The sequence below is a fragment of the Bubalus kerabau genome, chromosome 8, assembly GCF_029407905.1.
Source record: "Bubalus kerabau isolate K-KA32 ecotype Philippines breed swamp buffalo chromosome 8, PCC_UOA_SB_1v2, whole genome shotgun sequence".
In the NCBI taxonomy this organism is placed as follows: Eukaryota; Metazoa; Chordata; class Mammalia; order Artiodactyla; family Bovidae; genus Bubalus; species Bubalus kerabau.
The window spans coordinates 123245594-123270287 of NC_073631.1; the positions used below are offsets into that span (position 1 = coordinate 123245594).

A 24694-nucleotide genomic window follows, 5' to 3' on the forward strand; every position below is an offset into this window, starting at 1 on the left:
CTTAATTCCAGCTTATGGTTCATCCAGTCCAACATTTTGCATGGTGTACTCTGCGTATAAGTTACACAAGCAGGTATGTGTACATATATAACTGATTCACTGTGCAGTACAGCAGAAAGTAACCCAATAGTGTGAATCTACTACACTACAATAAAAGGTTAAAATAATAATAATACTTAACAGTTGTCGAGTGGATCCTCTGTATCTGAAGGTGTTCCAAGTGCATACCTAATAATTTCTTCATCATTAATAACAGCTTTGAAGTAAGTAGAATTATTACTGCCTTTCCAGATGAGAAGTTCACCACGTGCCTGAGGTCCCAGACTTACTAAAAGGCAGGGCTAGTTTCCTCCCATATCTGGAAGGTGCACTCCTATTGTGACTGTGCCCAAGCAGGACATAAAGGAAGCCTCCTATACCCCACATTTCCTTGTAGAGCTGTTTCCACCCCCAAGGCCCAGAAAGCCTTTCTCACAACTGCTTCCGACACATCCTGAGAACAGCTCCAATTGGAGCTAGTTCCCCTCTTCCTTTCTAGATTGGACAAGGGAACGCCCCCCCAGGCCTTCCTATCTCCAGGTCACTGGACTCCATTCCTCTGACTCTAGGTAACCCTGACCTGGTAGATGTCAGGCCGCAGCATGCCGAGTGGTCTCGCTCCACTTCTGACCACAAACCCTATGTGTTCTCCATCCCCAAGGCCACCGTCACCCCCCTACCTTTCCTGTGCTGGACTCAAGCAACGTCTTACTTTTATTTCACAAACAAAACAAGAGAAATCAGACTGGAAGCTTATCTTCCAACCAAGAATCTGCCATCTGGTTGTACCCAAGCCCACGTGGCCAGCCTGTGGCCGGTCTTGGTGGATGAACCTTTTGTCCCTTCAAGACAGCAAGCTCCACACATGTGCTCAAGGACATTGCCACACTCCCTCCCACACCTTTCATCATCAACCATTGACTTTTTCCTTTAGGTAATTGTGTACCCAGGTGCTCAGGCCAAAAGCATTTCCCCAAATAAGGGGAACGCATCTCCCCTCCTGGCTCACTGTCAGGTCCTGGGGTGGTGTCTCCAGAGCCTGGTTTGGCCAGGTTGTGTCTCAGCAGCTGCTTCTCTGCCCAGACTGTGCAGAAGCCTCCTGACCATGTGTCCTGTCTCCCCCATGGTGCCCAGAACCACAATCTTGAAGCTGGGATCACATCCTGGCTCTGCCCTGAAGGCCTCTGAATGCTCCCTCTGGAACACTGAGGATTAAAATGCACTCTTCGCTGAAGCCTGTCCTGACGTGCCGGCTTCCTCCCACCCCAGCCCCTGAGGCTGTGTTCCATTTTTCACGGAAGTTAAATTAACAGTGAGTTGTTTGGGGGGAAATAGACAGCTGTATTATTGTAATTATTTATGATAAGAATTTTTTGTTTAACACCGACAGCATATTCCTCTTCTGTGTTAGAGAATTTTCCAAAAAACCAAAGCATATTTCCACTCATGTACATGCAAGTCTTCTCCATCAGAGAATACTGATCACACTTTGGACTTTCCTTATAACTCACAGTCATTATAATTTAAATGTTTTTATAAAACTACATTTTTATTTTTTATAATTTTTAGTCATTGAATATTAATAAAATGAAAACTTAATTAATTCTTTAGTTTAGTTGGATGGTGAGACCCTTTCCATTGATATAGTTGCTGCAGCGAGTCTCAACTGAGAGAGAAAAGCTAGGAACAGGCAGGAGGAGCTTAGACTCTGGAGATGGAGAATAAAGAGGATGTGGTGCAACCCAGGAAAATGTCACCAGCTTAAAATTTGCTTCAGGTGGATGGGGTGAGAGGGGTTCATAAAAGAACCCAGAGAGAGGACAGGTTGCGGATCAAGCAGCCTCACTCTGTCAAATTCTCCACGGATCTAGACGAGTTTCTGTTTCCAAGACAGGCACATTTTCGCTGAACTACAGCCTTCATTCAGTCGATGGTGCTGTTAGTCACTTCCACGTTAGTTGTTCCCTGACCTCCCCATTGTTAGATATGTACAAAAAGTTATAGAAAATGAAAAACAGGAGCTTGGGCACCGATAATGGCATCCTATATTCAAATGGCATTTGCATACTTTAAATGCAGTTTAGTAAACTCACGAGCTTCCTATCTCCTAAACTCTAATAAGTATGAAAACCTACAACATGATAGAAAATTTTTGTAACTGAGAAGCTAATCACACTATTTCTTCTGCATAAAATGCTGTACTGTTCTAGAGTGTATGAAAATTAATGATGCAAAAAAATGTAGCTCTTCCTTCAAATAGCTTGTGACTTCATTGATGAGATAACACAGAGAGAAGAAAGCAAAAAGCCATAATTAATAGATGAGTTTATGGTTAAGTTCTGTGGGGACTGTCTTGGGATGAGCTTCCTCCAGAAGGAGACCCAGAGACAAAGGTGTGTGCGAGCAATGTGTTTGGAGCATGTTCTCAGGAACCGCCCCCAGGAGGAGGGGCAACGTGAACAGTGGGAGGGAAGAAGAGCTTAACGGGGCTCAAGCCTCTGGGAGACGTTGGGAGCTGCTACAGAGCAGGCTGCCCGCTCCAGGACAAGATGCCACAGCTGGGGCATTCACCGCCAGCTCATGCCACTGCTGGGTGGAGCTGCTCCCAGGAATGTCGGGGGGAGTCCAGAAGTCAAAGGCTCTGGGGACGTGGTGAGGACCCACAGGGTCTGCCTCCAGGGTGCTCCCTAACAAAGAAAAAGTATCTCAGAGCTTGGATCCTTGAGAAAGTCTTCTTGGGGACTTACATCTTAAAAAATAGTTCAGATTCTGAGCAGAAAGAAGAGCGAGGGCAACAGTTTGGACCGCTGGCTGGTGAGAGCCAGAGTCGGCAGCAGCAGGCAGCATCTTGCCAAGGTTCTGGTGGAGACCAGAAGGAACTGAGGGTACACTCTGGAGGAACCTGAGTTCACACGGGTCTGTGGGCAACTTAAAGACTGAAAGTAGACCGCCAGCTCCTGCACAGGAACATTGGCAAAACTGCTGATATGTTTCATACTGGGAACAAGACTACCTCAGGGGTTATTTCAAGGTTGAGCTGCTTTCAAAATTCTCAGACCACAGGGGCTGGCAGTGGGCCTTGCAGTGCTGGGTACTGCCTTTTAGAGGTCCTAGGCCATAAGTCTGAGAGGTCTATATGTTTTTTACAGTGCCTTTTAGCAATAGATGTATGTCTGAAGGTCTTCCCAGGTGGCCCTACTGGTAAAGAACCTGCCTGCCAGTGCAGGAGACATGAGACATGGGTTCCATCCCTGGGTCAGGAAGATCCCTTGGAGGAGGGCATGGCAACCCACTCCAGTATCCTTGCCTGGAGAATCCCACGGACAGTGGAGCCTGGCGGGCTACAGTCCATAGGGTCACAATGAGCCAGATACGACTGAAGCAACTGAGCACACACACACATATGTCTGAGAATTCAGAAGCACTAGGAATCTTGGTTGGAAATCTGCTTAAATACACTAGCAGAGGGCTGTCTTTAGCCTCTGGGCTGTCCTTTCTGGGATGAAAAGAGAAGCAGAGGCTGGGGGTGGGGAACTTTCCCAGGCTCAGCTCAACATCTCCGTCCACATTGTACCCCAGAAACAAGCAGCGACCATGACTTCAGCCTCCAGATCTCCCTTATTTTCTTTTAATTTTTGCTTTTGTAGTGTTTGTTTTTTCCCCTTGTAGTAACTGGATTGTCTGTGGGAAGCAGTTATTTTTAGAGCATCACAAGGTTTTCTTTGGAGCCAATTCAATGACTTGAAGTTCCCCAGTATCCAAACCAGGAGGAAAAAATCTGCTTCTCTTTGTTGGGGGGATCTGCTGAGAGGCCAGCTCTGCCTCATTGGATTACGTCTCTACCATACTTTCTTCTGACTGACTCTCCCCAGAGGTGGAAGCCTCCAATCCCTATGCCCCCAGGGTCTGAGCTACTGAGGCCTTTGGCACACAGCTGAGCTAGAAGAAGGTTGTAGGGGCCCCAGTCTCTTTTGCCCTCTGCTGTGACCTCAGCACAGTTCCGGACATGGTTGTCAGCCAGACTGGATGAAACACAAGCTGGAATCAAGATTGTCAGGAAAAATATCTATAGCCTCAGATAAGCAGATGACACCATCCTTATGGCAGAAAGCAAAGAAGAACTAAAGAGCCTCTTGATGAAAGTGAAAGAGGAGACTGAAAAAGTTTGCTTAAAGCTCAACATTCAGAAAACTAAGATTATGGCATTTGGTCCCATCACTTCATGGCAAATAGATGGGAAACAAAGGAAACAGTGAGAGACTATTTTCTTGGGCTCCAAAATCACTGCAGATGGTGACTGCAGTCATGAAATTAAAATATGCTTGCTCCTTGGAAGAAAAGCTATGACAAACCTAGACAGCATATTAAAAAGCAGAGACATTACTTTGCTGACAAAGGTCCAGCTGGTCAAAGCTATGGCTTTTCCAGTAGTTATGTATGGATGTGAGAGTTGGACTATAAAGAAAGCTGAGAGCTGAAGAATTGATGCTTTTGAACTGTGGTGTTGGAGAAGACTCTTGAGAGTCCCATGGACTGCAAGGAGATCCAACCAGTCCATCCTAAAGGAAATCAATCCTGAATATTCGTTGGAAGGACTGATGCTGAAGCTGAAACTCCAATACTTTGGCCACCTGATGGGAAGAACTGACTCATTGGAAAAGACCCTGATGCTGGGCAAGATTGAAGGCAGGAGGAGAAGGGGACAGACAGAGGATGAGATGGTTGGATGGCATCACCCAGTCGATGGACATGAGTTTGAGCAAACTCTGGGAGTTGGTGATGGACAGGGAAGCCTGGCGTGCTGGAATCAATGTGGTCACATAAAGTCGGACATGACTGAGTGATGATGAATGGGAACATGGTCTGTGTGAGAACAGAGATAAGAAAAGGGGTCTTAGGACATGGAACCTGAGCCAAGGACCCCAGTGAGATGATTTATCTAGGAAGGATTCTGGGAGTGAGGGAGCAGGGAGGGAAGGAGCAGGGCAGGGTGAGAGGTCAGAGAAGCTCAGAACATGACAGGGCAGTTGGGCTCAGAGTAGGTCCTGCCTCTGGGCAAAAGCACTGGCGTCTTGTTCCCTCATATCTGATGGTGCTTGGTGTAGGGAGGCAGTGAGTGGACATTTCCGGCAGTTTTCTTCTTTGGGTGATGCAGCCTCACATCTGGAGCATCTTCTGAGTGAACAGCCACAGCAGCCAGGGCTGGACAAGCAGGGCCTGCGGGGGCCTGGGGAGGGGGTGCCAGCAGTTCTGCTTGGAGCTTCTGTTTAGAATTTGTGGGGATTTGTCAGAGAAGGCAATGACACCCCACTCCAGTCCTCTTGCCTGGAAAATCCCATGGATGGAGGAGCCTGGTAGGCTGCACTCCATGGGGTCTCGAAGAGTCGGATACAACTGAGCGACTTCACTTTCACTTTCACTTTCACTTTCATTGAAGTATAGTTCATGTACCTATTACAGTCCCTTCAGCTGCACATAGTGATTTGACCTTCACTCCACTGTGCATTGATTACCGCTTTATGTCTAGTAACAGTTGATGCTCACACAGGTAATGCAGCGTTACTGACTCTGCCTCGTGCTGCATATTTTATCTCTGTGACTTGTTTAGGTTCTAACTGTAAGTTCGTATCTCTTAATCTCCTTCACCTGTTTCATGTCCCCACCTTTCTCCTGTGTATAATCTTGCCTCCTTTGCTGTAGATTAAGTAACCATGTGCCTGTGCATTTATTTTGAGGCTCCCTAGTCTGCTCCACTGCTGTCTCTTTTGCTCCGGTGACAGCATGCCTTGGCTACTGTACCTTTGCAGTATGGTCTGAAGTCAGGGGTCTTGGTACCACCAGCTCTGCTCTTCTTTCTTAAGATTGTTTTGGTTATTCAGGATGTTTTGTGCCTATTCTAAGTCTTTTAGAATTATTTGCTCCAGTTCTATGAAAAATGCCATTGCTATTTTGATAGGAATTGCATTGACTCTGTGGATTGCCTTGGGTAGTATGGTCATTTAACAGTATTAATTCTTCCAATCCACCGGCATAGTTTATCTTTCCCTTTATTTGTGTCATCTTCAAATTCTTCCATCAGGTCTTATAGACCTGTCATATAGTCATAGAATACAAGTCTTTCAGCTCTTTGGTTAGATTTATTCCTAGGTGTTTTATTCTGTTTGATGCAATTGTAAATGAAATTATTTTCTTAATTTCTCTTTCAGATAATTTATTATTGTATAGAAATATTACAGATTCCTGTGTATTAATCTTGTATCCTGCAACTTTATTGAGTTCATTTATTAATTCCAATAGGTTTTTTGGTGAGGTCTTTAAGATTCTATGTCTGTCGTTGTTCAGTCACTAGTTGTGTCTGACTCTTTGAGACCCAGTGGACCGTGGCACACCAAGCGTCCCTGTCCTTCACTATCGCCTGGAGTTTCCTCAAATTCCCGTGCATTGAATCGGTGCTGCTATCCAGCCATCTCATCCTCTGCTGCCGCCTTCTCCTTTTGCCCTCAATCTTTCCCAGCATCAGAGTCCTTTCCAATGAGTCAGCTGTGCGTGTGTGCGTGTGTGTGTGTGTGTGTGATATTGTCATCTACAAGCAGTGATGGTGTTATTTCTTCCTTTGCAATTTGGATTCATATTATTTCTGTCTTTGTTTTTTCTCTTTTTTTTGTCTGATTGCTGTGACTAGCACCTCTAGTGGGCTTCCCTGGTGGCTCAGATGAGTGATGAGAGTGGGCATCCTTGTCTTGCTCCCAGTCTTAGGGGAAATATTTTCAGCTTTTCACCATTGATGATGTTTGCTGTGGGTTTGTCTTTTTATTATGTTGAGGTATGTTCCCTCTCCACACAGTTTGTTGATAATTTTTGTAATAAATAGATGTTGAATTTTGTCAGAAGCTTTTCCTGCATCTATTATATGATCATATGATTTTTATTCCTTAATTTGTTAATTTAGTGTATCTCATTGATTGATTTACAGATAAACTTGCATCTCTGAGGTAAATACCATTTGATCATGGTATATGATCCTTTTAATGTATTGTTGAATTTAGTATGCTAATATTTTGTTAAGGACTTTTCAAGTGAACACTGATGCACCTGTGTTCATCAATATTATGGGTCTGTAATTTTATTTTTTCTTTTCTTTTGTGGTGTCTTTGTCTAGTTTGGGTATCCTGGTTATCATGGCCTCACAGAATGAGCTTGGAAGCATTCCTTGCTCTTCAATTCTTCTGAACTAGTTTGAGAAGGATTAGTGATAACTTCATTAAATATTTCGTAGTATTTACCTGTGAGGTCATCTGGTCCTGGACTTTAGTTTGTTGGGAGTTTTTTGATTATTGATTCAATTTCATTACCAGTCATTGGTCTGTCTGTGTTTTCTCTTTCTTCCTGAGTAAGTGGGAGACTGCACATATCTAGAAATTTATCTATTCTTTGTAGGTTGTCTCTTTTATTGGCATATTTGTATTTCTGTGGTGTCAGCTGTAACTTCTCTTCTCTCATTTCTAATCAGCTGCCCAAGGCATTGGATAACAGTGGGGCAAACAACAGTCTGACCAGAAGCATAAAAGGAAAGAGGCTCCTGAGCTGCCCACAGGGGTTCGTTACGGCTCGTGAGGACCTCCCTGGGAACCTGGAAGGCACGTGCACGCCCAGGGCTGTGGACATGCTAGAATGAACCCGAGCCCTGAGCCGGTGGGAGGTGAGGCCACAGCAGAGTTCCTGACTGCCTGGCTGAGTGCTGAGGGCCTGCCACCGCACAAAACCTTGGCAGGCCTAGAGGCTTCGCAGTTCCAGGTGTTCAAGAAAACCGGTCCAGTTGTTTTTGACCACTAAGCTAGCTGGGCAGAGACTTGCGTGGCCACACAAGACTGAGAAAATAGATTTACAGAATTAGTTCAGAAAAGTCACTGGAAAAGCTAACAGCTATGAAAAGCACTGCTACTGCACAGAAGGCAACAGCAACAAATGCCGTGGAGGGGATGGACCCGATCCCAAGCTTCCGTGTTATAGTGCTTACAAGGTCAGCGTATAGGACATGCAAAGAGGCAAGAAAGTACAGCCCATACACAGGGAAAAAAGCAGCAACTCCTGGAGGAGGCCCATGGTAGAATTACTAGTCAAAGACTTAAGTCAGATATTTTAACCATATTAAAAAAATAAAGAAAGCCATGCCTAAACTACTAAAGTATGACCATAATGTCTCACCACAATGGAGAATATCAATAGTGAGATTGAAATTATAAATATATGTTTAAAATTTAAATTGTATGTTTAAAAGTTTTTTAAATTTGAAAGTTAATATAAAATATAAAAATACATATTAAATAAGTGAAAGAATATAAATACATGTTTCAAAATAGAAATTGTGGACTTAAAAGTACAATAACTGAAATAAAAAATAATAAACATCTTGCACATAAATCCTCACAATTTATTGTTGCTTTGCCTCAAGCTTCAACAGTTAGAAGTTCATTTCTTTTTTGTGATATATTCATTTTTTTAAGTGTAAATATTCGGAGACGGTTAAGCCACACCTCAGCCCTGCCGCAAGCGTGACTCAGCTCCTGCGGGGCACAGAGGCTGACGGCCCTGGGAAGCGGCGCTGGGGGGACGGCAGGGAGGGGATTCTAGGCACGAACGCCCTCTCCCAGGACCCCAGCCATTAACCGCTCCAGGAACGGGAGGGCAGACAGTGGGAAACGGAGCCCTAAAGCAGGAAGGCACACAAGGAATCAGCGCTGGAGCGCCAGGGACGGGAACAAGTCTGACAGAAGCTATGGTAATTAGACCGGGAGAGCTCACATTTAGCTCCATTAGCGTAAAGTAAACACAAGGAGAACAGACATTCATAAACATAAAGTAGTCTCTTCCCCAAACATAGCACAAGGCAAATATTTAAAGTTTCCAGTTGGAAGTGCTGTGCACGACCGTGGAGAGGTGGGCTTGGGTCACTTGTGGGCTTGGGTGAGGACAAGGCATTCTGAGAGGCTGACCTTCACTTCCTGTCCTTGGAGCTCTTAGCGTTTCTAAGCATTACAGACGGGAGAGCCTAACAGAGCCGGTAAAATGTGTTTGTGGAGAAAAGCCAAAGCCAAACCCTGAGAACAGCTTATTTATATATCATAGGTGAATACCTAGGCTCTGTGTTTGTTTCACTGTTGACAACCTCCTGCCGAAAGACATTAGATTACAGAGGTTAAATGCTTGATTCAGTTCTGACCTTTGTCAGCTGTATGACGTAGGCGCACTAATCAAGGTTTCTGAGCATCTATTTTCCCATTCCACGCCCCTCCCCCCCCAAAGAAATACTCATTTCCTAAGGTTCTTACCAAATAAGAACTTAAATGATATGTTGTTTAAAAAGAATGTAGGCCAGAGGCTGGTGTAAACACAGACTCAAAGACTGGTGATGCTGTTACTGTTTAGAACGGCATATCCACCAGTTCTCCCTGAGTGCCTGAAATATGCAACACCACAGAGCTACTGTTCTGGGCCTGTACGCTTGTTCCCAGAATTTCTCTTTTAAAATGTAAATGAGTTTAGGAGGTGATAACTTATCTAGCCAGTTTAATTAGTAATACCTTGGTATTTCTTAATAGCTGAAAGTTTAATCTCCAATTATTTACTAAAAAACCAAGCTCTGGAAAAATTTAAACACAAGCCCAATAAGCTTTTATGGAAGTGAAATCTGTTATGACCATCTCCTGCCTAGGAAATGGGACCAGACTGTGATTCCTTGGACAGTTAGAGACCAGTGTGGAAATGCTGATATCCCGGAGTGGAAGGGGGATGAAGATGGAGCAAAGGGTGGTGGATCTCTTTGTAGCTCTGGAAGCCCACGGTCATGGAGCAAATCTTGCACAAGATGGAACTTGGGTTTAATAAAATTGAAGATTCACAGAGTGTGAGTCCAGAGAGTACAAGAAATTACACAAAGCAACAGAAGACGGAAACAGACCAACAGAAAGAAAAACCAAAACCACAACCACTTATCAGAAAACCGATGGCAGTCAGCGGGAACCAGCCTGAGGGTGAAGCGACTCTGTGTGGTCTGTGACCCAGTGTACTATCTGGACTTCAGCCAAGTCTTGAAATCCCGACACACTCAAGCTATAGCTCTTGACCCAGGCTGAACTCCAGAGCACTAGTCAGTGTTGAATTGCCAAGCTCAAGTCCTGTTTGAACAAATCAGTTTTCCCTTGTCAATTCTCGTGGCTTTGCCCTCATGAGTCTGAGGCTTTGGGTGGCGAGATCATTCCCTCCAGGGCTCCTCCCACCACCCACTCCGTGCAGTCAGTCCTCTGTGCTCCTCGCTGACCGCCCCCCACCCCGAGTCTCGCTTTGTTGGTCACTCTGCAAGCACCGGTGTGGAGAACCTCATCTCTGCCATGGAGTCAGGACCTCCAGCCAGCAGTAAGCTTGGATTAGCACTGCTATGTCTCAGAGACTCTCCATCTGAAAATGTAAGTTCCTGCATCTGTCTCCCTCATTAGAGGTGTGTCCTAAGGGGGTTGCGAGTGTCATCTGGCCACCGTTTAGACATGTATCAAGGCACAGACAGTCTGTAGAAGCGATTTGTCCTTGAGTCATCGCTGAGCCTTGCCCTTTAATCAGCTGACTCTCGTGGGAATACACAGAGTGAGGAAGAAAGCACAGACGGTGAGGTCAGAGCAAAGACAAAGTGAGGAAAACTGCAAAGCAGCAAGAGGGTAAAACTGTTTGAGCAGAGCCGTTTCTCACAGTGACCACCCACGGGTCGAGTTTTTCTCTATTTGAAAGTTCTCACAAAGCAAGGGCACACGGACACACACGCCGGGAATCTAACCCAACGGCTCACGTGCTCTGCTCCACACATATGTACATCTTCTCTATGGTTTTTACAAACACTTCAGCCTTGAATATGTAAAATGTCTCAACAGTTGATTTCAAACAAGTGAAACCTTTGCTCTGTCTGGGCATTTCCCAGATCTTTGTTTTATAAGATCTAGAGAAATTGAATACAAAAATAAGTAACCTGGAATGCTCAAGTGTTGACTGTAAGTCATACTGTTCAGTTCAGCTGCTCAGTCATGTCCAACTCTTTGCAACCCCATGGACTGCAGCACGCCAGGCCCCCCTGTCCATCACCAACTCCCGGAGCTTACTCAAACTCATGTCCATTGCATCGGTGATGCCATCCAACCATCTCATCCTCTGTCCGTCCCCTTCTCCTCCTGCCTTCAATCTTGCCCAGCATCAGGGTCTTTTCAAATGAGTCAGTTCTTCGAATCAAAGTATTGGAGCTTCAGCTTCAGCTTCAGCATCAGTCCTTCCAATGAACATTCAGGATTGATTTCCTTTATGGTGGACTGGTTGGACTCCTTGCAGTCAAAGTATTGGAGCCAAAGTATTGGAGCTTCAGCATCAGTCCTTCCAATGAACGTTCAGGGCTGATTTCCTTTAGGGTGGACTGGTTGAATCTCCTTACAGTCCAAGGGACTCTCAAGAGTTTTCTCCAACACCACAGTTCAAAAGCATCAATTCTTCAGCAACAGACAGAGTGCTTGAAGACCTATGGATGGAGGTTCATGACATTGTACAGGAGGCAGTGATCAAGACCATTCCCAGGAAAAAGAAATGCAGAAAGGCAAAATGGTTGTCTAAAGAGGCCTTATAAATAGCTGAGAAAAGAAGAGAAGCTAAAGGCAAAGGAGAAAAGAAAGACATATCCATTTGAATGCAAAGGTCCAAAGAATAGCAAGAAGACATAAGAAAGACTTCTTCAGTGATCAGTGCAAAGAAATAGAGGAAAACAATAGAATGGGAAAGACTAGAAATCTCTTCATGAAAATTAGAGATACAGAGGGAACATTTTATGGAAAGTTGAGCACAAAAAAGGACAGAAATGATAGGGACCTAACAGAAGCAGAAGATATTAAGAAGAGGTGGCAAGAATACACAGAACTATACAAAAAGATCTTCATGACCCAATAACCACGACGGTGTGATCACTCACCTAGAGCCAGACATCCTGGAATGTGAAGTCAAGAGGGCCTTAGGAAGCATCGCTACGAACAAAGCTAGTGGAGGTGAGAGAATTCCATTTGAGCTGTTTCAAATCCTAAAAGACGATGCTGTGAAAGTGCTGCACTCAGTATGCCAGCAAATCTGGAAAACTCAGCAGTGGCCACAAGACTGGAAAAGTTCAGTTTCCATTCCAATCCCAAAGAATGGCAATGCCAAAGAATGTTCAAGCTACCGCACAATTGCACTCATCTCACACGCTAGCAGAGTAATGCTCAAGTCCTATATCTGCATATATTCAATGTATCTATATTGTTTATATGGATACTTTGTATAAATTAAAATGAAAATAGCTGTCAACAGCAACTGGGATTGCAAGGCCATCTAAAATTGCCTGTCTTTTGGCAGATGTTCACTTGGTTTCATTCTTTGCAATACTTAAACCAGACAATTGTGGTGTTGGCTGTGATTGGTAATCTGTGACTATCTGTCATTTTAATGAAGTTCAAAATAACATGTTATGACAAAAATAGAACACAACCAAAAAACACTGAAATAGATTTATAACTGTAGCTGAGATATTTATAACTGACATAATTATAACTATATTTATAACAGATATAACTTATAACTATAGCTGAGTTACAAATTATAACTTAGAGAAGACTAGAACTGAATTTCACTATCGTTGTAAAAGTGGAAAATGTTTATTTTCCCAATAATTTGCCTGACATTCATCAGTCATAGCTAATGAACATCTATTAATAACACCCTGTGGCCAGGAATTGTGGGAAATTCAATGTCTGAACATCAGAGTCTTCGGTTTTAGGCCAGTTTGGCCACTGACCATTCATGCAGACCAGGCAAAGCCCTCCTCTATGATGATCTGCTCGCCACATTTTCACAACCAAAATAAAACACAGTGAAGGAATTCCCAAATAATTATGTTTAAAAATAAAAGATAAAAAAGTAAAGCTGCAAGATTGCAGTTTCCAAACTCTGCCTTAGGAAATCCTCGGAGTTGGGAGGAGAGGAAGTGTTTGGGCCCCGCTTAGCACCCCCAGCTTCCCAGTCTCCGCTCCCCACCCGCTGCTCCCCAGCGCCGACGCAGGCCTGCTCACCGTGTTCTTCTGCTGTGGTTATCACAGCGCACACTTCCCTCTCTCTTTCTGGCCAGTCAAAAATTATTGCACATGAGTAGCAAACAGATGGCATTTTCTCCCCACATTGAAGAAGGCTCCTGTCTACTTGGGGATGCCAAGGCTTTTATTACATGAACTGATTGTAGAGGATGAGATAGATAGTTAGATCGCATTACTGCCTTAATGGACATGGAGCAAACTCCGGGAGACAGTGGAGGACAGAAGAGCCTGGCAAGCTGCAGTCCATGGGGTTGCAAAGAGTTGGACACAACTTAGTGATTACGTACTTAGTGTGTACGTAGTAAACGATGGAACTGTCTCCCCACATTGAAGGGGGCTTCTGTCTCTTGGTGATGCAAAGGGTTTTACTTATGGAGTCTTTAAATGCTAAACTGGTCAGATCTGAAAGTTCAGACAGAGAAGGATGAAGACAGGCTGGAATACTTAGGCGACTGGTGCTGGAACAATGTGGTTTGAGGTGAGAAAAGTCAGTAGAGAAGGCCGCACTCTGAGTCAGGACAGCATGCCTCGCCCCGGAGAAGCCTTTCTCAGGACCTGCTGCCCCTACTGAGGTGACCAGGAACCCTGCATGTCCTGCTATTCTGGACCAGCTTCCTTAATCGTGGAAGGCCAGCTGTCTCATGCCCCTTCTCTGAAGACACTATCACCAGTTAGGCTGACTTGCTTGCCTTTTAGCAAGAGAAGTCAACACCTAAACAACATGTTTTTCTTAGCTCACTTGAGAGGAAAAGTAAGTATGTATTCCAAGAAGCTGGGGAGCAGAGCCAAAGGTCCTGACGTGGCACCTAAGTCAAAACATCTTAATAGTCATGCTTTATCTTTAAAGACGATGAAAAATAAACTTGCTTTGTTGCTCTCCCCCAGATAGCCATGCACACGCCTTGTTCCCCCTTCACTGGGTCTTGGTTCAAACGCCACCTTCTCAGAAGGTCTCTGACCTGGCATCTCTGTGCAGGGCCGCCCCTTGTGTGGAACCCCCTGAACCTGTATCACTTTGTGGGAATTCCTTCCTACTGCCCACTGGTTCTTCATGCCTCACACTATTTGCACAAAGCGGACACTCAGTGTTTGTTAATTAAATAGGTTTTACTCTGTGATATGTATGGCTTTCTTTTTAAACAAATATAGCAGAATTTTAGTAGTGAACTTTTATCTACCCAGCATATATCTGAAGGGACTTGACGCTCCAAGAGCATGTATCTGTTGATCCTGTGGTTTTGTGACCTTCCGTATCCGGTGCTCCTACTCTGAGCTGCCCGGGGCTCAGGCTGCACCTGTAAAGCCCAGCTTAGGACCTGAGGGTTAGCTCTGTGAGGCCCTGGGATGCTTGGGTATGCCATCCTGCTGGACGCTAGGTGTCCCTGGGGGCAGGACTGAGCGGGTGCCCACCTCTGTCTGCCTGTGTTTTCCATCTCCCTCCTCCCTCTGCTGATGTGTGGGTTTCCCACCACCCAGGGGTGGCCTCACACCCTGAGACGGATGCGGCTGAGGACTCTATCCACCTCACCAGCTGGTCACAACCATCTGGGATGTTTCTCTGAGGCCACCTTCTCATTCTGCGTGGAGGGTCACCAAGTGGGTAATTTCAGCTCTAGTAAAGCCACGCTGGGGACTTCCCAGGCAGTTCAGAGATAGAGAATCTTCCTGCAGTGTCAGAGCTGCAGGAGATGCGAGTTCGATCCCCGGGTCAGGAAGATCCCCTGCAGGAGGGTGTGGCAACCCACTCCAGCGTTCTTGCCTGGAGAGTCCCACGGACAGAGGAGCCTGGTGGGCTGCAGTCCATGGGGTCGTGAATCAGATATGACTGAGCAACTGAGCACGCATGCAAAGCCACTCTGGGGACCTGACTGAAGCCCCTTGGATCTCAGCACAGCTCAGCCACTGACTTCTAGTACAACTGTAGGTAACTACTTATTTTGAGATTTGGGCTCTTCACTTGCAGAATTAGGGAATGCTTTAGATTAACGTATCTGTTCCATAGGTATTTCTTGACCTACTTTAGGTTTCAGGCCGGTTCCAGGGTTGCTTCCGCCTCCTGAGTTCTGACCCCGCCCTCCCTGCCCGTCCTGATCCCTCTATCTACACTGCGGGCCCTGAGATGCTCCCAGCGCCACATCGGGCCAGCACGTATCTCTGCAGGGGGCGCCCGCATGCTGCTTGTCGTGGCTGAAGGGTTGAACTTTGGTACTTTGTTGCTCTGAACTCAAACCCAAGGCTTTGGCTAGTCTGCATCAGGCCATCTCAACAGTAGCACCTGGATCAGGTCTTCCTCGCAGCAGGTGCAGGACGGGCTTGCTGGGCTCCACCTGCGTCCAGGACTCCAGCCCCGACCCTGGGTGTGCTCCTAGAGCACAGTAATTATAAATCACTGTGGAAGATATGAAGCTCTGGTTTCACAGAGAACAGAATTAAAGAACAGAATGTGAGTTCCGAGAAGTTAGCTGGAGAAGCCAAGGGGGGTCTGGGAGGAAGTGACTGTGTGTGCCCAGGGTGTGAGCCCTGCCTGACGATGGCCCCCCAGGGGCTTCCAGGAGCATGCGAGCTACCGATGGCCCACAGATTCAGCACTCCAGCCCCACTGGTGAAGCTCAGTTACTCTTGTAAGCTCTCTGGCTACTTCTCTTCTGTGGTTGTGGATTCTTGATACATTGTCCTCTGACCAGGACTATATTGCCCGGTTTTCATACTATTCAGTCAGTTCAGTTCAGTTCAGTTCAGTTGCTCAGTTGTGTCTGACTCTTCCCAATCCCACAGACTGCAGCACACCAGGCCTCCCTGTCCATCCACCAACTCCTGGAGCTTACTCAAACTCAGTCCCTTGAGTCGGTGATGCCATCCAACCATCTTGTCCTCTGTCATCCCCTTCTCCTCCTGCCCTCAATCTTTCCCAACATCAGGGTCTTTTCAAATGAGTCAGCTCTTCACAGCAGGTGGCCAAAGTTTGGAGTTTCAGCTTCAACATCAGTCCTTCCAATGAACACCCAGGACTGATCTTCTTTAGGATGGACTGGTTGGATCTCCTTGCAGTCCATGGGACTCTCAAGAGTCTTCTCCAACACCACAGCTCAAAAGCATCAATTCTTTGGTGCTCAGCTTTCTTTATAGTCTAGCTCTCACAGCCATACATGACCACTGGAAAAAACATAGCCTTGACTAGATGGACCTTTGCTGGTAAAGTAATGTCTCTGCTTTTTAATATGCTGTCTAGGTTGGTCATAACTTTCCTTCTAAGGAATAAGCATCTTTTCATTTCATGGCTGCAGTCACCATCTGCAGTGATTTTGGAGCCCCCCAAAATAAAGTCAGCCACTGTTTCCCCATCTATTTCCCATGAAGTGATGGGACCAGATACCATGATCTTAGTTTTCTGAATGTTGAGCTTTAAGCCAACTTTTTCACTCTCCTCTTTCATCAAGAGGCTCTTTAGTTCTTCTTCACTTTCTGCCATAAGGGTGGTGTCATCTGCATATCTGAGGTTATTGATATTTCTCCTGGCAATCTTGATTCCAGCTTGTGTTTCTTCCAGCCCAGCATTTCTCATGATGTACTCTGCATTTAAATTATATAAGCAGGGTGACAATATACAGTCTTGACATACTCCTTTTCCTATTTAGAACCAATCTGTTGTTCCATGTCCAGTTCTAACTGTTGCTTCCTGACCTGCATACAGGTTTCTCAAGAGGCAGGTCAGGTGGTCTGGTATTCCCATCTCTTTCAGAATTTTCCCCAGTTTGTTGTGATCCACACAGTCAAAGGCTTTAGCATAGTCAATAAAGCAGAAATAAATGTTTTTCTGGAACTCTCTGGCTTTTTTGATGATCCAGCAGATGTTGGCAATTTGATCTCTGGTTCCTCTGCCTTTTCTAAACCAGCTTGAACATCTGGAAGTTCATGGTTCAAGTATTGTTGAAACCTGGCTTGGAGAATTTTGAGCATTACTTTACTAGTGTGTGAGATGAGTGCAATTGTGTGGTAGTTTGAGTATTATTTGGCATTGCCTTTCTTTGGGATTGGAATGAAACAGACTTTTTCCAGACTCCACTGCTGAGTTTTCCAGATTTGCTGGCATATTGAGTGCAGCATTTTCACAGCATCATCTATTAGGATTTGAAATAGCTCAACTGGAATCCCATCACCTCCACTAACTTTGTTCATAGTGATACTTCCTAAGGCCCCCTTGACTTCACATTCCAGGATGTCTGGCTCTAGGTTAGTGATCACACCATTGTGATTATCTGGGTCATGAAGATCTTTTTTGTACAGTTCTTCTGTGTATTCTTGCCACCTCTTCTTAATATCTTCTGCTTCTGTTAAGTTCATACAATTTCTGTCCTTTATTGAGCCCATCTTTGCATGAAACGTTCCCTTGGTATCTCTAATTTTCTTGAAGAGATCTCTAGTCTTTCCCATTCTATTGTTTTCCTCTATTTCTTTGCTTTGATCACTGAAGAAGGCTTATTTCTCCTTGTTATTCTTTGGAACTCTGCATTCAAATAAGATCTTTCCTTTTCTCCTTTGCTTTTGGCTTCTTTTCTTTTCACAGCTATTTGTAAGGCCTCCTCAGGCAGCCATTTTGCTTTTTGCATTGCTTTTTCTTGGGGATGGTCTTGATCCCTGTCTCCTGTACAGTGTCACGAACCTCCATCCATAGTTCATCAGGCACTCTATCAGATCTTGTCCCTTAAATCTAGTTGTTACTTCCACTGTATAATCGTAAGGGATTTGATTTAGGTCATACCTGAATGGTCTAGTGGTTTCCCCTACTTTCTTCAATTTAAGTCTGAATTTGGCAATAAGGAGTTCATGATCTAAGCCTCAGTCAGCTCCTGGTCTTGTTTTTGCTGACTGTATAGAGCTTCTCCATCTTTGGCTGCAAAGAATATAATCAGTCTTATTTCAGTGTTGACCATCTGGTGATGTCCATGTGTAGAGTCTTCTCTTGTGTTGTTGGAAGACAATGTTTGCTGTGACCAGTGCGTTCTCTTACTGGAAAAACTCTGTTAGCCTTTGCCCTGCTTCATTTCATACTCCAAGGCCAAATTTGCCTGTTACTCCAGGTGTTTCTTGACTTCTTACTTTTGCATTCCAGTCCCCTATAATGAAAAGGACATCTTTTTTGGGTGTTTGTTCTAGAAGGTCCTGTAGGTCTTCATAGAACCATTCAACTTCAGCTTCTTCAGTGTTACTGGTCGGGGCATAGACTTGGATTACTGTGATATTGAATGGTTTGCCTTGGAAACAAACAGAGATTATTCTGTTGTTTTTGAGATTGCATCCAAGTACCGCTTTTGGACTCTTTTTTTGACTATGATGGCTACTCCATTTCTTCTAAGGGATTCCTGCCCACAGTAGTAGATATAATGGTCATCTGAGTTAAATTCACCCATTCCAGTCCATTTTAGTTCGCTGATTCCTAAAATGTTGACGTTCACTCTTGCCATCTCCTGTTTGACCACTTTTGGCTTGCCTTGATTCATGAACCTAACATTCCAGATTCCTATGCAATACTGCTCTTTACAGCATTGGACTTTACTTCCATCACCTGTCACATCCACAACTGAGTGCTATTTTTGCTTGGGCTCCATCCCTTCATTCTTTTGGGATTTATTTCTCCACTGATCTCCAGTAGCATATTGGGCACCTACCGACCTGGGGAGTTCATCTTCAGTGTCCTATCTTTTTGCCTTTTCATACTGTTCATGGGGTTCTCAAGGCAAGAATACTGAAGTGGTTTGCCATTCCCTTCTCCAGTGAACCACATTTTGTCAGAACTCTTCACCAAGACCTGTCCGTCTTGGGTGGCCCTACATGGCATGGCTTAGTTTCATTGAGTTAGACAAGGCTGTGGTCCATGTGATCAGATTGGTTAGTTTTCTATGGCTGTGGTTTCAGGCTGTCTGCCCTCTGATGCCCTCTCTCAGAGCCTACTGTCTTACTGGGGTTTCTCTTACCTTGGACATGGGTTATTTCCTTAAGGCCGCCGCTACTGACCTTGGACATTGGGTTTCTCCTCTTCACCGCTTGCCCCTCCAGCGCTTGACACAAATTCTTTCTGAAAATAAATGGGCTATAAATATAGTTTTTTCCTAATTAAACCTGAATATATTCAATTATGATCCATTCGCTCTAAGACCAACCTGAGAATTTAAAAAGCATATTAATAATTTAGCAGTTTCCCAATATTTGGGGTTTTTTGATTAAAAAATGTTGTAATTGTAATAGTCTATAAAAATAATCTGTAGACATTGAATGAGCTGGGTTTTACCTCAAGAAGAGCTGGCTTTGTGTCAGGGTTGTGCTAATGTTTATTCACTGTCACCCCCATGTGGCCATTTCTAGACAGCACTTTGCAGAATTCATTACCATTTCATGGCTGGCTCAGACGGTAAAGCATCTGCCTGCAGTGCGGAAAACCTGGGTTCAGTCCCTGGGTTGGGAAGATCCCCTGGAGAAGGAAATGGCAACCCACTCCAGTACACTTGCCTGGAAAGTCCCATGGACGGAGGAGCCTGGTGGGCTACAGCCCATGGGGTCGCAAAGAGTCGGACACCACTGAACGTCTTCACTTTCACTTTTCATGGCTCACATGGTAAAGAATCTGCCTGCAGTGCAGGAGACCTGGATTCCATCCCTGGGTCGGGAAGATCCCCTGGAGAAGGGAATGGCATCCCACTCCAGTATTCTTGCCTGGAGAATTTCACAGACAGAGGAGCCTGCAGGGGCTACAGTCCATGGGCTCAAAAAGAGTCAGACATGACTAAGCAACTAACACTTTAACTTTTCACTTTGTCACCGTCAGATTGAAAGGAGGATAAGAATAGGGTTGATTCCTGGATCTCCTGGCTCCTAAAACTCATCATACAGTTTATGAAATGTGTTGTGTCTTAGTCACTCAGTCATGTACGACTCTCTGCAACCCCGTGGATTGCAGCCCACCAGGGTCACCTGGCCACGGTATTCTCCAGGCAAGAATACTAGAGTGGGTTGCCACTGACTTCTCCAATTTATGAAATAACCATATTCAAATTCAGAGTAGATCTTTACTAGCAACATTATATATTTTGATTAATATCATTTTAATTACGATTTTAAAATTTATCATTCCAATTTGAAACGTCTCCAAACTTCTAAATAATCTAATAAATATGTCAACTATTTAGAGACAGTGTAGTTCATGGACTAAGCTCATGGGCTCCATAGTCAAAAGATCTGGGTTTGAATGATGGTTCTGCTGCTTCCAGTTGGGCCTCAGTTTGCTCAACAGTAAAATGTAGATAATAGTACATATCTCAGGAAATTATCTTGAAGATTAAATGAGGAAATACACTTCTAATACTTCTAAAAGGATGTACCTGGTGGCCCATTGGATAAGACTCCACGTTCCTGATGTAAGGAGCCCAATTTCGCTCCATGGTGAGGGAACTAGATACCACATGTTGAGCCCCTGAATTGGAAAGTTGACTCTGTAAGTCAACTAGTGTATTTAAAATAGAAAAAGAGAATAAAAATAAAATAAATAAAATGAACACAAAATCAAAAAAAGAAAGAAAGAAAGGGAACCCCTCAAAACAAAAACAAAAAGGAAGGAAAAAAAGGGGGAAAAAAGGCAACAGAGAGAGAAAAGGAGCTGAAGAAATGAATCCAAAGTTGCAGGAAGCCTATGCCTTTCTAAATGAGCTGGCTTTGGGTCTTGACCAACGGACCTGAAGGGAGAAAAGCATATGTGCCTCTCTCCTGGCATCTTTTGGTGCTAGGACCCTGAAGGCTAGAAGAGTGTCCAGTGAGAACGCATAGAAATTGGGGAGGACCTCACTGGAGTGCAAAGTTGAGGCAAGGGTTTATTGTTGTCCTGGGAGGGGTTGTCCTCAGGCAGGGGTCTGGGGTGGGGAGACCCCTAAATGCGAGAGGGTCGGTGGGCAGACATATGTTTCCACAAGTGTGTTAGGATGTGAATGGTGAGCCCACGGAAGTCCTGTCCAGCCCTCATTTGTGTGCTGAACTTGGAGGCCCCGCAGTGACTGTCTAGCGGGCAAGGCTGGAAGGCCCAACAGCCCCGAGTCATTTGCATCCTGAGCCCTTTGGTCCAGGGGGTCAGGTCGGAAGTGCGTGTGGGGCCTCAAGGGGAATTCCCAGAGAAAAGTGTGGGTGGTTGGAAGGCGGGAGTGAGAGTGGGCACGCCCTTGGCCCCCTCAGCCAATGAGGAGCTTGCACGTGCAGAGGTGGGGCTGTGGGGAAGCCCCCAGAGGCCCGAGGGGGCGAGGCTCAGGCCCTTTTTTGGACCGGACCGCCTGAGGGAAGGAGGCGACAGCGTGCAGCTGCAGGTAGGAGATGGAAACTTCCGTGGGCCTTGTGTGCAGAGCCCCAGGGGCTGCTTCTGAGCACCAGGGAGGTGTGTGTCCGTCTCCCTTCAACGTCTTACCCGGAGGGCAAGGTTGTGGGCCCAGAGCCGCTGGTGCGGATGCCCTTTGGGGACCCTGTGTCCCTGAGGGGCCATCGCTGGCGGTTGGGCATCCCCAGTGGGGTGACTTGGCTCCTGGGTCAGCAGGGCTGACGCCTGGCTAGAAAGTCGCCCGGAGTTAGAAGTGGCCATGGGGGTGGGAGCTGGGCTTCAGAATCTGGGGAACACCTGCTATGTGAACGCGGCGCTGCAGTGTCTGAGCCACACGCCGCCCCTGGCCAGCTGGATGGTGTCCCAGTCGCACGCCACCCTCTGTCCGGCCCGCAGCGCCTGCACGCTCTGTGCCATGCGCGCTCACGTGACCCGAGCCCTCCTTCACGCGGGAGAGGTGATCCGGCCCTGCAAGGATCTGCTGGCAGGCTTCCACAGACACCAGCAGGAAGATGCCCATGAGTTTCTGATGTTCACTCTGAATGCCATGCAGCAAGGGTGCTCGAGTGCATCCCAGCCGTCGGGCCATGCCTCCGAGGACACCACCGTCATCCGTCAGATCTTCGGCGGGACGTGGAGGTCTCAGATCCAGTGTCTCCACTGCCTCGGTGTCTCGGACACGTTCGACCCTTATCTGGACATCAGCCTGGATATCATGGTGGCTCAGAGTGTGGAGCAAGCTCTGAGCGAGCTGGTGAAGCCTGAGAAGCTGGACGCGGACAATGCCTATGACTGCGGCATCTGTCTCCGGAAGGTGCCTGCCACCAAGAGGTTGACTTTGCACAGCACCTCCCAGGTCCTGGTGCTGGTGCTGAAGCGGTTCACACCGGTGAGCGGGGCCAAAAGGGCTCAGGAGGTGCGCTATCCCCAGTGCCTGGACGTGCAGCCCTACACATCTGAGCAGAAGGCAGGGCCACTGGGCTACGTGCTCTATGCCGTGCTGGTGCACTCCGGGTGGAGCTGTGAGCGAGGACACTACTTCTGTTACGTCCGAGCGGGCAACGGCCAATGGTATAAGATGGACGATGCCAAGGTGACCGCCTGTGACGAGACCACTGCCCTGAGCCAGAGCGCCTACGTCCTGTTCTATAGCTGGGAGGGTGTGTGGGAAGGGGGCCCTGGGGGAGGGCCAGCGGCTCCTGTCGGGGCTGACCCCACAGACCCTGGGCAGCCTGCAGGAGATGCCAGCGGCAGAGCTGCTGGGTCGGAGGAGTCCCTGGGGGACACAGAGGTCGAAGGGATGAGCTTCGAGCAGTGGAGACGCCTGCAAGAACACAACCGACCGAAGCCGGCCTTGGAGCTGCGGAAGGTCCAGTCTGCCCTGCCTGCCGGTGCAGTCATGATTCACCAGTCCAAACATGGAGGAGGGAGAAACCGCACGCTGCCCCAACAGGAGCACGAGCTGCTCGACCGTCCCAGCACGGAAACCCCGCCTCCGGGTCCGACGAACATCATCAATGGCCCTTGTGCCAGTGGGAGGGCCAGAGGAACCAAGGGGTGTGCATGATGCAGCCTCCTGGGAAAAGGCGGGTCCTGGAGTGTGCCCGGGGTCTCGGTGTTTACTTGGAACGGGCTGGGCTCGTGCCTGAGCGGCTGAGCTCTCGAGGGCTGGCTCTGCTGGGAAGTCGCTGGAGAGGATGGGGTGATGGGGTGCATGAGCAGGTCTGGGAACGGTCCAAGGGCCTCCCACTTCTGCGAGGGCGGGAGAGTCCTCTCTGGATGGGACTCTGAGTGTGCGTTTGCCTTTCTTTCCCCGTCTCCATTCCCTGGCCGCACCTCGGGCCTCTGGTGAGTGACGCGGCCTGGAGACGCCTCACAGAACGCTCACAGCCAGCCGAGCAAGGAGAGGATCTCTGGAGCCCTTCGGGGGCCAGTGAAGAGTGGGTGCAGTTCCACGGACTGTCTCCTTTCGGCCGGTCAGGCTCTCAAAAATGCCCCAAACGTCAAGCAACGAACGGGGAGAAGATGTGCAAGCAGTCTTTATGGGTGTCTGTCTTTAGGAGGCCTCGTGCTACTTGGCAGAGGGTCAGGCAGGAATGAGGCGGGGATGCGTGCATCCCCGCACGACGCTCGTCCGCAAAGATCCCTGGGGCTCCATGTCTGGTTCAAGGAGTATGCTGGAGAAGCTCCAAGTGCCAAACAGGAGAAGCGATCCACAAGGCCATGAGCACCGCCACCAGCACCACCAGCACCAACACGAAGGCCAAGGGGAGAAAGACCACCCAACCAGTCCCAAAGAAACTTCTCCATCAGCATCGCACTGGTGCCTAAGTGGAGATATGTCGTGCAACGTTCATTTCTGAAAGCAAAGGTTCCCCGCCCCCCCCCCCCCCCCACACACACACACACTGAGGAAAGACCCAAGCCTACCCTAGAGTGTGATAGCAAGACAACTGGACTTCCGACTCTGCCTGTCCTGTCTGGCAGTCTCATCCAGCTGGGCCCCGGACAAACGCCTCTGGACGCGAGGAGATGCGGTTGGCCTTGAAAGTGCCTGGGGCGGTGGGGAAGCTGTCCTCCCCGAGCTGCTTCTCGACTGCCTCATGAGCCTGTGACCCGCTGGAGGGGCGCCTGAGGCCCCTTATCCATCACCTTTTGCGTTTTATTTCTTTTTCTTGGGTGATGGCTTCAAACCCCAAACCTTCCATCAAACGGCAGACCGGGAATTTGCCATTTAACATCTCAGACCTCAAGGGACAACTCTGGCTCCTGACTGCACTAGTCGGCGTGGCAAGGAACAGAGAATGTTCCAACGGCTTGTTTCCCCCGCATGGTTACCTACACCACACCATGCCCTCCGCACTTAGAGAGGACAAAGAATGATGAGCGGTATCTTCCCCCAAGAACATGAACAAGCGTGCCCTGCATGAGGAGGTGGAGCCACCCACAGCCCGCCCTCATCATCACCACCTATCTTCCTCCACCCCATCGTCTCAAATGGACTTACTGCTTGCCCATCCACACCCTGTGAAGAAGAAAAAGAAGGAGGAGGAGGAGAAAAAGGAGAAGAATGTCTATTGGAGCGGCGTGGCAGAGGGAATGGGAAGGTGGCCTTATGCTGGGGGAAATCCGTGCAAAAGAGAGGAAAATACTGGCTGAT

General features: G+C 47.1%; 1 protein-coding gene across 1 annotated transcript; it reads left to right on the top strand.

Moving 5' to 3' along the window:
- The first annotated feature begins 2458 nt into the window (after positions 1-2458).
- On the top strand, positions 2459-24149 carry LOC129658475 (ubiquitin carboxyl-terminal hydrolase 17-like). Its single transcript, XM_055589429.1, has 4 exons — positions 2459-2691; positions 21504-21594; positions 22088-23066; positions 24022-24149. Exons 1-4 carry the CDS (start codon positions 2459-2461, stop codon positions 24147-24149), a joined length of 1431 nt encoding a protein of 476 aa, XP_055445404.1.
- The last annotated feature ends 545 nt before the right edge of the window (positions 24150-24694 follow it).

Bases quoted from the DNA above. Each gene is read 5' to 3' on its own strand.
- LOC129658475 (XM_055589429.1), top strand. From the start codon at position 2,459: ATGTTCTCAGGAACCGCCCCCAGGAGGAGGGGCAACGTGAACAGTGGG. The intron at 2,692-21,503 runs GTGAGGACCCAC...GCCTGAGGGAAG, and splicing joins TCAAAGGCTCTGGGGACGTG to GAGGCGACAGCGTGCAGCTG. The intron at 21,595-22,087 runs GTGTGTGTCCGT...AATGCCATGCAG, and splicing joins TGCTTCTGAGCACCAGGGAG to CAAGGGTGCTCGAGTGCATC.